General features: G+C 35.7%; 1 protein-coding gene across 1 annotated transcript in view; it reads right to left on the bottom strand.

Annotated features, from left to right (window-relative positions):
• Positions 1-16,649, bottom strand: part of RPS6KA5 (ribosomal protein S6 kinase A5) — a 69,017-nt gene that overhangs the window by 39,576 nt on the left and 12,792 nt on the right. Inside the window, exons 3-5 of the mRNA XM_085061559.1 lie at positions 5,503-5,721; positions 1,876-1,991; positions 981-1,088 (exon numbers count right to left, since the gene is read on the bottom strand). Of these exons, the coding sequence (XP_084917685.1) occupies positions 981-1,088; positions 1,876-1,991; positions 5,503-5,721 (443 nt within the window). The remainder of the gene's footprint in view (positions 1-980; positions 1,089-1,875; positions 1,992-5,502; positions 5,722-16,649) is intronic.

The raw sequence follows: 16,649 nt of genomic DNA, 5'->3' as shown, positions 1-16,649 counted from the left end.
TGATGAAAAATGCATCTCTCTGTACTTACTCTCTGGCACTAGTGTGGCAATCTGCTGCTAATCCCTTCTCATACCTGTTGAACCTCCTCTTGGTTTCGTGCTGTAACTCAGAAGGAATATACTGACATTATCTCAACTATTTCCTGCTTCAGAAAGTAAAATTTCATCTTTTAAAATGGTCCTTACTAAATCCTACCAGACGCCATTTGAAATGCAAATATTCTAGAGGAAACTACCAACTATCTATTTTTAGAAAACCCTTCTGCTGCTTCTAACAAAGACTTTTAGATCTGCAGTCCCAGATTTCAATACCTCTGATAGCTAATGTGAAAGCCAAAAAGCAGCCATTTAAAAATTCTCTCAGAAGTAAAATCCTGCACAATTTTGACTCTCTGAAATCTAAAAAGTCTATTTGGAGATAGAACTGTACCTTACAAATAATTAACAGCTAACATCAACAGTCAGAGATCACTATGGTAGGTACTATGTGCGTATTTAATACGAGATAAGCTTTTATCCTAAAAGCTTGCAATTAAGCTTATTAAAAGTGACACAAAGACATGAGAAAAAGACAAGATAATAATACATTAATTATTATTAGCACAAAGAGGAGTCATAGCATACCAGTTGCCTAGTCATTGCAAAAAATTAGCATAGTCAAGCATTTTTTAAAAAGAATCTGAAAATGAAAACGTAAGTGACTTTTCAGACTTATGCGGATCTTTCATGTCAAGGGCAGCAGAAGAAAGTATGAAAGCTTTTCAGGGAAAACTAAAACAAAGATGTATGACAACACTGGCAGCCCTAAGACCAACAAACTGAAAGCCCAAAACCTAGTAACACAGACAACTAGACTTTGTTTATGATGTAGGAGTCTGGAATGCAGGTTTTCCACCCTTCTCAAATGTGTTTAGGATTTCAATGAGACTTTGTCATCTTGCTCAATTCTGTCTACACTTACTGGAGAGCCAAATACTCACCTCATCAGTAAGAAACTCCTTACTTAGACCAAAGTCTGTCAGCACCACATGGCCATCAGAATCAAGGAGAATATTCTCAAGTTTTATATCCCGATATATAATCCCCAACTGCAAACAGAATATAAGAAAAAGAATTTTCAAATAGTGTAACCATATCAAGAAAACATTGCTGAATGCCCTTAAATATGAAGCTATCAAAATTCCCATTAAGATAATCTATGAAATTTGTGCTTAAAAAAATTTTTAAGCCTTTGAAGAAATAACTTAAAAATTACATTAGAATTCTCAGAAATTACACTGTGCATTAATGTGTAAAGGACATACAATATATCTCCGGAATTTAAAAGTGACTGAATACTTGCTGTTGAGTGCAAAACTCAGTACAGCTTTCATTAAGAATGAAAATGGATGCTTCTGTTATATGTTCTAGACACAGACCATACACACATGCATGCTTTGTAATAGTCTACAAATTCTACTCACTATTTTTGAGAACTAACGCTTTTCATGTCCACAGTTGTGCTAGAACTCTACTACTAAGTTATGCAGATACAAGGACAACTGAACAATACAACCCAAAACTTAATGATCACTACAAATTAGTTTTACTGACATACAGACTTTCACAAGGATTACTAAAAATTAACAAAATCATTTGTCAATTACACTGCTCTGCACCCTGCAGACAAAAATTTGTAGCCTTAATCTGGTGCACAAGAAGGGACACTTCATTGTGAATTATTTCTAATTATACAACTAATGTCCCATTGCTAGATAAAGTTACTTTAAATTTAAAACAATCTAAAACAAGAGTTATCCTTACTAACTTTTATATGACACACAAAGAATAAAGCTGTAAGTCCTCAAAATCAGCACCAGAATAAAGTTACTTTACCTTGTGGAGATGTTCAAGTGCTAAAACAATTTCTCCAATGTAAATTTGCACCTCATTTTCTGAGAATCTCTCTCTGTGTGAAAGATGAGTAAACAATTCTCCTCCATTTATATAGTCTAAAAAATAGAACAAAGAACCTTATAATTTCACTTTCCGACAATTTTGTTTCCTTATTGGAACACTATTAGGTACTTTGTAAGCTATTTAGTAACACATTCTACCACCAAATGCTTTTATTTCATTGTAATTCACTAGTATCTCATCATACTGTACAATACTCAATTTCTTTCTTAGAGGACTGAAGGAAGAACAAGACTCACTTTTGAATAAGCAGCAAAATCATAAAATAAGCCTCAATTATTCCTAAATTATAAAGATGGGGTTTTTCACTAAATCAGTCTTTTAGTTATTTAGGAATATGAAAAGAGAGACGAACAAATGATATCTACAAACAGAACCCTTGAAAACTCTTATTAAATACTCTGATGAGCAACAAGGCAGATTGACATAAAGGCAATTCAGAAAACAGGTATTAGAGGAAATAATCAACTCTGGACTATTACAAAATTTTCCCTTCACAAGGGAAATCTTGATGGCAAAACTTACTGAAGGAGATTATTTCCACATACACTCCCTCATGGAAACCACACTTTCATTCTTTGCAGGCTATGACACAAGGATTTTCCCACAGGGAGAGGGAAAAAAAGGAATTATTACAACAGGGCTCCACTGTAAGACAAACATATTTTAGATGTAGAGCTGTTTATGCTAGCAGTGTACATTACACCCATTAATTTGCAACCTCACAGTCCCCATTATTGTATTTGAGTTCAACATATGCAGAGCAGGAAACATGCCCCACAACATCTTACTCAGTATTTTCCTGAATATTATTTCTACAGATTTGGTGGTCTAAGACATAAATCCATGAAAGGCGTCCAATCCTATTTTAAATTAATAGTTTGAAGGAGGAAGCATATATACAAATTACAGAATTCTGATCTCTCTCTACTTTTTAGTTCTCCAGTTCTCTCTTTGAGAAGGAACACTAGTGGAATAAAACAACGAGAGGAGGATTATTTACCTAGATGAGTAAGTAAATGAAGAACATTTAATAAATAACCCACATTTTACAATTGATTCCTTCTTCTAAATAAACTCCAGCATGTAGAAAAACATAACAAACAAAATTTTTAAATATTTCTAGCCAGAACTAGCCAGAATTTAGTACAAGGTAAGCACTGAATTGCCAAGTGTTGCTCTATGGACTGTGACAGATCCAAACCAAAGCTGCACAGGAGTGGCACAACAAGCTTAATTCTATCCAGGTTGTAACACTAACCACAGCCCAATGAAACAACCAGCCTTCAAATTTTTGATCCGAGATCAAATGTATCACTGACACAATGGAAAAAAAAAAAAATCCCAGTTACTTCAGTATAAACTCCACCTGACAGTTCAGATTGTTTAACGCTTTTTAAAGTATTAGAAGGTTAACCTTGCGTGACAAGCTTTGTATAGAATTTATGGTACTCACATGGATACAACACTTGGTTGGTTCAACATAGCTTAGAGCCAACATAAAAACTAGAATCAACTCCCAACCCTGTTTTCTGGAAATTTGGCAGAAATGCAGCTGCATGTCTGTACTTGATTCAGTTTCAATTCATATAGCTATGTAATCAGACAGCATGAAGAACTGTACTAAATATTGCACTGAGGCTCCAATTCTAAAACCTCTTAAAATTAAAATGGCGGGTTTTTCACACACCAAATTCAGCCAAGTACAAAAGCAAGACAGAGACTGGTTCCCCCCAAAATTCAGAAGCCTCTGAAACACTAAATTCCAAAACGAAATTGAAGTTATTTACACATACTTATATAATAAGACATTAAAAACTTGTAGCGAACAGTTTGGGTTTTTTTCCTCAGGGAAGGTATGAAGCCCAGTTGATTTATAAAGTAGCTTTATATCATGTTAAGTAAGAGAAATTTTCACTGTTACAGAAAGTCATTAAAAGATTTAACTAATTATGCCTATTTTCTGCTGAAAAGGAAGGAAAGAAGGACCTTTCTGGCTCCAACAGATATGCTGAAAATGGTGTAGAACTTATGAAAAAGGAAAAAAAAACCCAAAACAAAAGCCTGTAATTGTATCTGAGCTATGAACTTCTTGCTTCAAACATCACCTCAACATTGTATTATGGTGGGCATGTGCCCAGTCTGCACTATCTGCTACACTATGCTCTTCAGAACTACTGGGCTTGCTCCTTTTTGACTTTTATGAGAATATAGTACCAAGCTTTTAATTTTCTTACACACATGAAGCTTTTATAGCCTTCTTATTATTCTTATCACCTAAATCTCCCCCTACTGTGTATTTATTTTTAGGCAACTACATCTGTCTCAGGTTAGTGGGGTTTTTTGTTTGGGTTTCCCCTCTTTTTTTTTAATATTTGTAATGGGATCTAAGCTGCATTCAAGCAAAAAATATCTGGACTTAAAGAATAGTACTACAATATTTACCAAAAATGTTCACATTTTATCTCACTTAATATTTCAATTTTTTCCAAGTTCTTAACTTTAAATCTAATATACATTTAAAAACCTTAATTATTAACAGTTACTATCAAGGAAATGCAAAGCTATCAATATATTTCTAATTATTTATTTCTGAAAATCTTTTATGTATCTCATTAATGTCCTAGTCAGAGGAATTTTCAAGAAACTATGTTACAACTTTCAACTCTCATTTTCAAAGAAAGTCTAGTGAATAATCCTTTTGAGTTCCTCATATTTATTATTTCACTGTAGTATATGAAAATAAGGTATGTGCATAGAACACCTTTCTAAGAATTGACAGCTAGAGGTGTAGATTCATTTAATGTTAATAAAATTTTGCTAATTTAATGTAAATCAGCCTGTTAATAAAGGTTTAAAAACTGACATTATAAACAAAAAGGAATGCAAAACTTGCACTTCAATTAAAGGACAATTTACTTCAAACAATTTACTAGAGAAGTGTACTAGGAATCCAAGCCTTAAATTAATCATTCATTTTACAGTCCTTTTAAAATACTCTGAGTAAGAAGTTTTTAAAAATTGCAGGCAATTTCTTTACAAATACACCTCATACACCAAACACTACAAGTGCTGCTAATCTGAAAGGTAGAAATATTTCTAAAATTAGACTAGTACCAAACCTTATGAACAAGCTCTACTTTCAGCACTGAAATGTATGATTTTGGATTGTCTCTCAACACCCAAAAACCGAAACAAACACGTGTCTCAATACTCAAAGATCAAATTATTTCATTACAAAACATTTTGGCAACAAATGCTTCCAGGTCATTGATGAATATACACATACATTTTTTGCTGCATCTAAGTCAGAGATAACCACTACCCACCCCCCCAGCCAAAGCAGAGCAGCACACTGAAGCCCAAACAGGAAAACCACAAACACAGACAGTTGAAGATGAACAGTATTTTACTTCCTATGCTTTCTCATGCAATCTCCAAACACATTGTACTTAAGACCACATTAAAAAAACCTTACAAAACATTGAGATAAAAGGGCTTTTTTTTTTTTCTTCTCATAAGACTTGAATCCCAAAGACTACTCACCTAAAATGAGATGAAGCTTTGTATCTGTCTGGAAGGCATAATGTAATGTGACCAAAAACGGTGATTGCCTAATGTGCTCCAAGACTTGTCGTTCTGTCCTTGTGTGCTCAGTTGTTTTGGCTTTTTGAACTATTGTTGCTTTCTTCAGTACTTTCATGGCATATAGCTTTCCAGCATCATGTCCGCTTACTTTCCTCACTAGGAACACTTTTCCATAGGCTTAAAAGTTGGGAGGAATTAAAAAAAAAAAACAAAAACAAAGAAAATAAAAGGGAAAAAAGAAAAGACAAAAAGACAAAAATCACAAGTTACCTACTTGTACTACAGATCTGGCTGATACCACTATTACTTTCAATTACTCATTGTTATGGCAAACAGTAATCAACCAGTCTAAAAGTCTTACAAAACACTTCTCTTCTTTCAGATTGACTTTTTCTGAGCAAAATTTCAACCAAATGAGCTTTATAACTGAACACTGCAAGAGTGGGAAAAGCAATTTAACTGCTCCAGTATTTTAAAACAGTTTTAAAAGCTGATGATTTCTTCCTTTGTAACAACCTAAAAAAAATCCATACCTAGTATTAAGAAAGAGTTCCGAGTAAGAGAGATGCTATTTTTTTATCTTTAAAATAGTCTGCCTATATTTGCACAACTTATATACTTTCATTACTGGTTTTATAGCACTGAAGTCACAAAACCCTGCAGAAAAGCCAATGAATTCTTCCCGTCACAGTTTTGTACATAGGAGCTTTCTGAGGCTCCCATACTGGACTTGAAAGGGCTCCTCGGAATTCCACACAAATAAATTTGATACCTCTACTAAGCAAACCTGTTGAAACAGTAAAGGTTAGAATTAGTGTGCAGTTGCAGGGCCATGATCTCACTGCAATTACAGAGATATGGTGGGATAGCTTGTGTAACCAGACTACTGTCATGGACAGTTACATATGTTTTAGGAAAGAAGCCAGCAAGGCAAGGTGGTGGAGCTCTCTTTATGCAAGACAGCAACTAGAATGTATCAAGCTTTGCCTAGGAGTGGATGAAGGAGGAGCCAAGAGCTTATGGGTAAGAATTAAAGGATAGGCTAAAATGGGTGACACTGTTATGGGTGTTTACTGCAGGCCACCTGATCAGTAAGAGGAAGTAGATGAGGCCTTCCAGAGACAGCAGGAAGTAGCTGCCATAATCACAGGCTCATGATTCTCATAAACCACCCAACAGCTCCAGGAAAGACATCCCAGCTTGGCACACCCGAACCCAGGAGGTTCCTGCAGAGCACTGGTAACTTTGACACAGGTGGTGGGGAAGCCCATGAGGAGGGATGTGCTGCTGGACCTTGTATTACCAAAGAAGGACTGGTTGAGGGGGTGAAGGTTGAGGGCAGCCTCGACTGCAGTGCCCATGAGACAGTGGAGCTCAGGATCCTACATGGAGAAAGCAAGGCAGTAAGTAGGATCATAGCCCTGGACTGCAAGAAAAATAACTCTGGCATCTTCAAGGGCCTCCTTGGAAGAATCTCATAGGTTAGATCTCTAGAAGGTAGGGCAGGTCCAAAAGAGATGGTTAACGTTCAAGTAGCACTTCCTCTATGCCTAAGATCAGGATATCCCTGTAAATAAGAAATCAAGCAAAGGGGGCTGGAGACCTGCATGGATGGGCAAGGCACTTCTGGCAAAATTCAGACAGAAGAAGGAAGTTTACAGAATGTGGAAAAAGGGCCAGGCCACTTGTGAAGAATATAGGAATATTGTCAGAGTATGGCAGGTATGTGTCAAGGAAAGCAAAGATCCACTTGGATTAAATCTGGCAAGGGATATCAAAGGACAACAAGAGGGGCGTCTTCAAGGCTATCAGTACCAAAAGGAAGAGCTGGGAAAATGTGGGCCCAATGCCAAGTGAAGTAGGCACCTCAGTGACAAAGGATACAGAGAAAGAAGAGTTGCTGAATGCCTTTGCTTCGTACTGCTAAGGCTGGCCCTCAGGAATCCCAGACCCTGGGGGCTTTTCCTTCATTGAAGATAAGGTTAGGCAAACCTGAAACCCACAAATTCATGAGCCACAGAGGGATTCATCCATGAGTGCTGAGGGATTTAGCAAATGTTATTGCTAGGCCACTCTCCGTCATCTTTGAAGGGTCATAGAAAACAGGAAAGGTTCCTGAGGACTGAAGAAAAGCCCCTACCACTCCAGTCTTCAAAAAGGGCAAGAAAGTAGATCCAGGAAACCACAGGCCAATCAGCCTCTCCTCCATAGCTGGAAAGGTGATGGAACAACTCATCCTGGATATCATATACAAACATGTGGAGGAAAAGAAAATCTATCAGGAATACTCAACATGGATTCACCAAGGGGAAATCATGCTTGGACATCCTTCTATGAAGAATTAGATACAAAGATGATTACAGAACTGGAACATTTCTTACGTGAAAAGGCTGGGAGCACCGGGCCTCTTTAGCCTGGAGAAGACAGAGAGGGGATCTTACCGATGTGTACAAAGATTTTATGGATGGGTGTCAAGAGGATGGGGCCACACTCCTTTCAATAGTGCCCAGCAACAGACTAAGAGGCAACATGCACAAACTGAAAAACATGAAGTTCCACATGAATATGAAGACAAGCTTCTTTACTTTGAGGGTGACAGAACACTGGAACAGTCTACCCATGGAGGCTTATGGACTCTCCATCTCTGGAGATATTCAAAACCCACTTGCACACAATTCTGTGCAACATGTTCTTGGTTAACCTGCTTTAGCAGAGGAGTTGGACTAGGTAGCCTCCAGTGGTCCCTTCCAACCCCAACCACTCTCTGATTCTGTAGTAGACACAAACAGGACCTTATGTGAAAGAATGAGTGTTATTCTTGTAGATAGCAATAGTTATTAATCACTCAAAGGAATTAGGAGAAAGGAACTATGAAATGGATGACTTATTTAGATCAAGGCACTTAACAAGTTAGCTTACAAAAAGATCTTAGAAACACTAAACAGTTATGGGTGCAAAGGGGGGGGCCTCTAAAAAATTAAGAGCTATATCAGAAGACAAAAAGCTAAAAGTTTAAAAAAAAAATTAGGCTTTTTCGGAGAAAGCAGGTCGCCACTAGAATTAATCTTGCCTGATTCAGTCTCATATGAACAGTGAGGAAAATAGTTTTCTTGGTTTAGTAAACTATCCAATGCAACAGAAATTCAAGCTGACTGCTGAAAATTCTACCACAGTATCAAAATACTAAGTAGCTGAAAAAATAAAATGGCAGAGAAAATTTCAAATAGTAAACATGTAACCCACATGTTGTACCATAATAGCACATAGAGTTAGAACTGATGAGAAAAAAATACCTGAAGTTACCAAAGACAAACACAAATGTACCACCCCCCACACCTTCAAGGCAAACCCAGAAATCCCTTATGCTGTGGTACAAATCTTTGTGTGCACCTGTCTTGAATGAAGCACACTATTTTGGTACCTTCTGTACCCAGCTACCCTTTTCCCATCAGAAAAGAATAGTGTAAAACATTAGCAAAAGATGAAAGAATTCCTCTAAACATGAAGGGAACTAAACATACTTCCATGTTTTATTTAGCCTGGAAAAGGACGGTACTTAAGATTATAGAAAGTTATAAAAGAAAAAAATCAGAAACTATAATAAGGTAAGTAAAGAACAATTTTTCATTATTAATAGATACAAAATAACTACAGCAACAAATTAAATCATTAAGTATCAGCATTAAGAATTATGCAAAGCACACAAATCTGCAGTTAAACTGTGGAACTACTGCTATATGATACTGCAGCTGTCAAAAATGCAGATGAATTCAAAAAGATTACATAAATCCCTGAGGGAAAGGAAAGGAAAGCACAGCAAGTGTTGCCAAACGCTGAAGAGAAGCTCTGGCTCAGGCAGACCCCAAACTGCAGGCTGCTCCAAGCTCACTAATGAAACCATGATTGTAAGCATCTCCTTAAGCCATCATGAAAAAGAAAAACAAACTGGCTGGTTGTTTGTCCAACCCTTGTAATTACCCTCACACTACTTTCTCAGAGAATGCTCAAATTTCTCAAATCTGAAAATACACTAGACAAGTGTATACTATCCTGATGTGAGACACTCAAATTCAGTTGGCCTTTAAAAATGCTATAGCATACAGAGCTCCCAATAAGCATCACGTGCAGCTCCAGATTTCTTTCTGGATTTTTTTCCAGACAGGTAGTAGAGAGTTACAAACTATCAAATGACACGTGAGCTTTTTTCCTAGATCCAAGTTCTACTTCAGTCAGTATAGAAAACTGATATTGCTCATATGATGAACAATACTTCTTCAGAAGTTCTTTACCTGACTCATCACACCCTAAGGAATCATGCTTCCCTTCTTTACAGAACTCATTATCTGTAGTAAGAGCTTTCATAAAATAAGTTTTCATAACATATCTCTCAAGAATAGCAAACAGAGTCAGAATAGGTGACTGTGAGCATCTTTCTATTTTGTGAGATATGAAGGACAGTCTCCTTCAAGGTTTTCAGTACTGTGTTCCATTCTCTAACTTTGTAGTTACGAGATCTTGAGCATACCTAAGTTGGATTGAATGGTCTCATCAAGAAATGGAAAAACAGAGATGTAAAAATATTACTTTAGTAAAATAGGCATGAGCCATAAATCCTGTCATGATGTACAGACACAGGTGATCTGAATCAAGGTTATACAGACTGTAATATTGTGACCACAGTAATACTGTTATGCATATGCACCATTTTAATGTTATTTGCCTATTTTCCAATATTGGATGTTAAATAATTTTTAGTATCTGAAAAACAAATCCCTACCACAGAGATCATTGTTTTAAACAAACTGCTTCCAAAAGAAGTATTTACATCTCTATAAGGAGTTATTTCTCAAAAAAAGTGTGGACAACACTTTTGCATTTTCTAACGTGCAACAAAAAAGAGTGCAGAGAATGGCCTTAACTTGCATTTACCAAATGCTTACAGAAGCAGCCCTGGTTTTCACCAGTTTTCAGCTGGAGCTTGAAAATAAACTTCCCTGTGCCTTTCTGAAAAGCCCAGTCTAGAGCATTAAACACAAGTTTCCTTAGATTCCCAGGAAACAGTAATTTTATCAGAAATGTTAGAGAACATTAAGCTAAATTAAAATAAACAAAAGCCTCATGATTTTAACACTTGGCTACCTGTATCTTTAATCACACTTCAAAAAACATCTAATAATGCATCTTAAGTGAGAGAATGCAGCACCTACTACAGCTTCACATGTAGTATCATAGAAAATTATCTGGTTAGTGTAATAGCTGTAAGGAAAACTTTAGAAACAATACTACTGTCATCACAAAAGAATTTGCAACATAGAGCTTTGCCATGGCACAAATTGTTTCTTCAAGAATCTGAAAAAGACTGACAGAATGATGACGATTCTCAGCATTTTTTATGAGAATAAATCTTAAGTAGCACTATTTTAATCAAATGACTCATAATATATTCAGCACCAGAATCTCTGATATCGCCACAAGAAATCTACTTAAAAGACAACACTGCAAAAGCAATTTATTTGAGTGGCAGCAGGGAGAGAGCACATAAGCTAATTGCAATACCCTTACCTGACAACTGTACTCCAGAAAAGCTTTTTTAATTTCTCAAAGAGCAACATTTAATGCTCATTCTCATAGAATCTCATGCACATCTCACCTACTGCCAAGGCAGAAATATTTAGCCAGCAATATATGTATATATATATACACAATCACCAAGTATTCAGCCCCCAAATTCATTGAAAATACGTTAAATTACAGAAAAGCTAAAAGACTGTACAATTCATACACAAACTATGTTAGACTGATCTCACAGCTTAAGAGAAATAAAATAAAAATTTAAAGAAAAGAGTAATTATTAGTTGCTAATTTATATGGATATTGGCCTTTATGATGATTAAGAGATTTCACACCAGCAATTCTTACCAAATATTCACTCAATTTGTGAGATAGAAAAATACAATAGGATGCTAAAACTTCCCTTTCACTACTCCCTTTCCATGAATACAAATTCATAGTAATGTATCAGAAGTATATATAAGCATACATATAAGTATACTTAGATATAAGTAACACATCATATCATATCATTTTAAGTAACAATTCAGCAGGTCATTAGAATATTCTAAAATACACACTTGCTGAAAGACAATGAGTTAAAAATATGAAGTATTCTTTGGTTCTTTGTTCCTTCTGTACAAATTCAAGCACATTAAGCCATTGCATCACACCAGCTAGTTCTTACAAAGAAAAAGGAGTGCAATTCTTATTGTTTATAGCACAGTGGATGCTTTCTGTGGACTTCTAAATTCATCAAAACTTTACACTTGTAACCAGACAGTTTTTTTAAATCAATCTTTTCAAGAGTTAACATAAGCTACACCTCTTTCTTAAATTACTTATTTATTGTCAGTGTAAGAATAATTATGAGACTAGAAAGGAAAAGGCTCGGAGGTACAAAATATTTAAAGATTTTAATAAATTTCATTGTATTCTTGAATGACATATGCCTAATAACATCTTTGCTCTGCAATTTAGATTTAATCTGCCTATGGAATTTGGAGGCAGAACTCTCGCTGTGCTAGCATCTGTCCATATTAATTAAAAATTGGGATGTGGCAAAGTTAGAAAAGCATGTATCTCTAGCAGCTGAAAAATGGGGGGGCAAGCCAAACAAAAACCTTAACAAATCTCAAATACTAGCATTCTGAGGAAGCATTTCCAATTTTTATTGTCTATGACCAAATTGTCAAAAGGCATTCTCTGTCATCTTTCCTTAGATATCAGGTAGGTAAGAATCATTAACGGAATTTTTTCAACGTTATTACCCCAAGAACAAATTCCCTCTCCCATTAAACAAGTGAATGATGATTAATATGGAAGGCAGAAGGTGACAGTAGAGGGTAAATTGCATCTTAAAATGTACTTTATATCAGCATTTTGCTTTTGTTTCTTTTTTTCTTTTTTACCTTTTTTTTAAAAAAGTAAATGTTATTACAGTAAATAGGTATGGCAGAAAATACATGCCTAACTTTTTTTCTCAAAACAAGTGAGTTTTTAGAAGGCAGCTCTCATATGCAAGACAATCTACCACTGGATAAAGATGCTATTAATTTTTAATTATTACAAAAATTAAGGTAAGTAACTTTCTTCAAAAATTGTTTTAAAGGTACCATACTGCTGAAGTTTGATTAAGTCAGTATGTCTAACCAAGAGCTGCCTGGGATCATCATCTTATTTTCTTCTTTCCTTCTCAAATATAAGACTGTTTTTGATATTAGTTCCAATAAGAATTTTTGCTAGTAATCTCCAATTTAATGTACAGATTTTTTCAGAATTCTCTGGTGGACGAATAGTAAAAATTTGTCCAGGTTCTTAGATTGAACATGGCCCCCTCTTTTCAGTCTGTTCTTCATGCAGAAAACTAATTTTCCATTTCCAAGCCCTGTCTCCAATTAGCCATCCCACCTACCATTCAGTATACATTCTAGCTGTCTTCAGCAGAAACTGAAGTAAAATATTTAATTGGAGTTTGAAATTATTTTTAGACACTCACTAATTTTGGCTCACCCCCCTGAGCAAAGTACCCCCACTTCTTTCAAAGCATATTGAAAATATATTCTCTCATAAAAGGATGAGAAGAAAAGATGAAGGAGAGCTTAATTTCACAGTCCTAACTTTATCAGAATACTTTCTGACCTCTTGGATGAAACTTCATTGTATGTTCTTGTATAACACAATTTTTAAGACAGTTACTTAAATCTGACCTTCATCCCACTAATTTTATTCCCTTCATATTAATAAATCCATCAGATTCTAAGGATCTTCCACGTGTAAGGTGAACATCCTTCCCATATAAGCACTTAAATCCAGAAGATAATGTATAAAACATTCTTTTAAACATGGTGGTTAGATTCTTGTTTCTCATTATTTTTTGTCTTCATTAGTGGACTGCAGTTCAAGAGGTAGAATGGATTTTAAGTGCACATGCTCAGAACCACTTGTATTGGCTCTTCTTCACCACAGTGGAAAGAGTGAAAGAAAGTGGCATTTATTATATTTCAGTAGAGAAAAAGGAATAACCCACTGTAAGAAAAATGTAGGAATGAGAATGCACTCTACAGTGTTATTATTTTAAAAACACATTTACAAAGAATGAAGCAAATAAGCCAAGTGGGCGTGCATAAATCAACACAGCCACCTTCTCCTGTTGTTCCTTTCCTGGCTTTGGGAAGCAATTAGATTACTTTGCTGAAAAGTAACCTTCTACAGAATAAACTCTAGTTTTCTTTGTCACGGGGAGAAAAGCTTTAACTAGGTGGGAGGGACAAGTTGGAAACATGAACACGGACAGGAAATCTGAATATTCCATATTAGCAAGGCTCTACAGTAACAGAAAAAGGATTTAAGCAATTTCAAAAAGTGTATACTGAGTAGAACACGATCAAGTCAGAAGTCAAGCCAGTAATAATTTGTTCCCAGAGCAACAAGTACATTATTAATAGCTTCATTAACAGTGGCATACTGTCATGCATTTCATTTTACTGATGTAAAGGGCTACTGATTTCTTCAATGGATAAGTTTATTCTATTAATACTCCCTTAATGCAACATACAATGATCCAACTCAGACTTTTGCTTCCTTGTCTTTCTTCCAAGACTCAGGTCAAAAGAAGAAAGTATATAGTATGATACAATTTTAAGGAAAAAAGCAAAATATAACAAGCATGCTTCCAACTGTTTGTGTATATTAGAAGAAAACAGACAAAAGAAAGCAATTCCAATTAAAGAAAATAGTAAGTATGAAATTAGGCTAAGCCATAGCAGGGAAAAAGTTATCACAAAAAATGGCTTCCACTGGAGAAACATCTGCACACACACACACACACATACTATTTCTAATAATCATAAATGTTTGAATTTTTAAAACAAAAAGCTTAAAAATGAAGATTTAATTAAACCTTCACTATTGTTACCTGAAAAGAATCACCACCAAGTCTGTAAGAAACTATCACAATTACACATCCTTAAGCAAGGTATTATTTAATTTAACATTTTGAGTACCTTCTCTGGTTATTCCAGTTGCTTCATAGCAGACTATTCTTAAAATATTGTAATTTATTTAAATAGCATCTACAGTAATCACTTAATGTAACTGAAGTGTCAATATATTCTCCCTTGCATTACTGTAGATCAATTAAGTATTAGTTTGAAAACCCTGCATGCTGCTTAACTCCACAGTGAAGCATTGTAAAACAGCATCACCATTTTATTTAGCATTAGTTATATTACAGTACTATCAATAATACCTAAAAGCTCACACCAGGATAAAGCTTTCCACCAGAGTAAAGATAGCTCTTGTCTATTTGCTTTTAGCAATTACCCAGAATGTTTCTCAAGTTACGAAATTAAACATCATCAGCAAAAACATCCCAGGAAGATTGCAGAATCTCTGCTACTGGAGGCTTTTAAGAACAAATCACCACCAGGGATGATGCAGGTATAACTGACTGCATCTAGGGCCAAGCAATCAAGGGACCTCTTCAATTACATTCCAGTACTGTTTTCACTAAGTCCATGTTACAGCAGACACTGCCAACAGACAGATGGTCACTGACCCAAAAGCAAAAAGAACTAGCTCCATTCTGATCAGGTCATTGGCATTTAATACCACCCAGTAATTAGCAAGCAGCAACCTCTGACACATCTAGTGCATCAGTCTCAGCTGTCATAGGCTTGAGACAGAACAAAGCTTCTTGACTGCCCTCATGGTCGAGATTTCTGAAGCAAAAACCTCAGACCACGATTAAAATTGCATATCAAAAAAGTGGAAAAAAAGCCCAACACCACAACAAATGCCAACTACTCTTCCTACAAAGAGTCCTTGGGTTCCTAAAGTTTGCTGGAATCTTTTAGTCAGTTCTTGAAATAGTTTGAGATCTACTTAGATAGAAGACATTCCTGGAGCATCAAGACTACTAGAGCAGGATGAAGTCAGACAGGCACGCTTACTCGACTTTTTCACCTTCTCACATATGCACACACACACACACACACAGAGTCTATCCCATTGCCAACCCACCCAAGTAGCCTTTTCTGAGAAGGGTCACTCAAAGATTGTCCTGAGTGAATAGGACAGCTTTGCACTGTGAGCCTAAGGATTACCTGCTATGGTTAAGAGAATGCCAGGCCAAGAAAAATTTGGCCAATCTGTTCATGAAGAAAAGAGGCCCAGAAGGCAGCAATCAATGACTGACAATAGTTTAGCAGCAGAAAAAGGGCTAGTTCAGAGGTACTGCTTAAAGACAGGAGGAGGTCAGGCTACTACTAGTCTGAACTTAAACACTGACTCTTGTTATGAAACCACCAACTGACTTTGTATCCCAAATGCAATAGTTGTAGTATTAGTGTGATCTCAGACTAATGGCAAGGTAACAAATGGACAAAATTCTGGTGTGGGACAGGTTTTCATATACACACATATTTACAAATCCAGCCAATGTTTCCATCAGCAGGAGAGAAAGACATCCTCACATAAATGCATAATTATTTACAATTTCATTTTTGTCAACCCCACTCATACCCACACTGACCATTTCAGAAAATCATGGTTGCTTCTGCCTAGGAATATGCAACGTTTATCTATGAATATTAAAGCTTCCTTATGTCTACCTCTAACTACTGAAATTTAACAGTAGTTAATTTTTATTTTTTTTATAAAGGGCTCAATTTTTAAGCATGTTAAATTTAAATTTTAAAAAATTTACTTCAGAAACAGAGAAATATCCTCTCAGGTGATTTAACAACTTAATTAATTTATGAAAGAACCTCTGTGACAGGCAAAAGTGAAAAATCAAAATCCTTTGCTCTTTTCAGTGATGGAATTATTATGGAATTATAACCTCACTGCCAGCCATTAATGGCTGATAACATACAAAAATTTAGTATCATTTAACTAGCGTAAAACATCTGCAGACCTTGATGATAGTCCACCTTCATGATTATCCCAATCTACTCAACAACGCATCTGAGTTAATACTGACCAAAAAAGAAAAAGCGTAAACACCTCAAAGAGAATAAAAGCCATTACTTTTGCTCTGTATATGGGCCTGT

The sequence above is a fragment of the Lichenostomus cassidix genome, chromosome 5 (assembly GCF_008360975.1).
Source record: "Lichenostomus cassidix isolate B80296 chromosome 5, HeHo_3.0, whole genome shotgun sequence".
Lineage (NCBI taxonomy): Eukaryota > Metazoa > Chordata > Aves > Passeriformes > Meliphagidae > Lichenostomus > Lichenostomus cassidix.
This window is presented reverse-complemented; position numbering and strand designations above follow the sequence as displayed.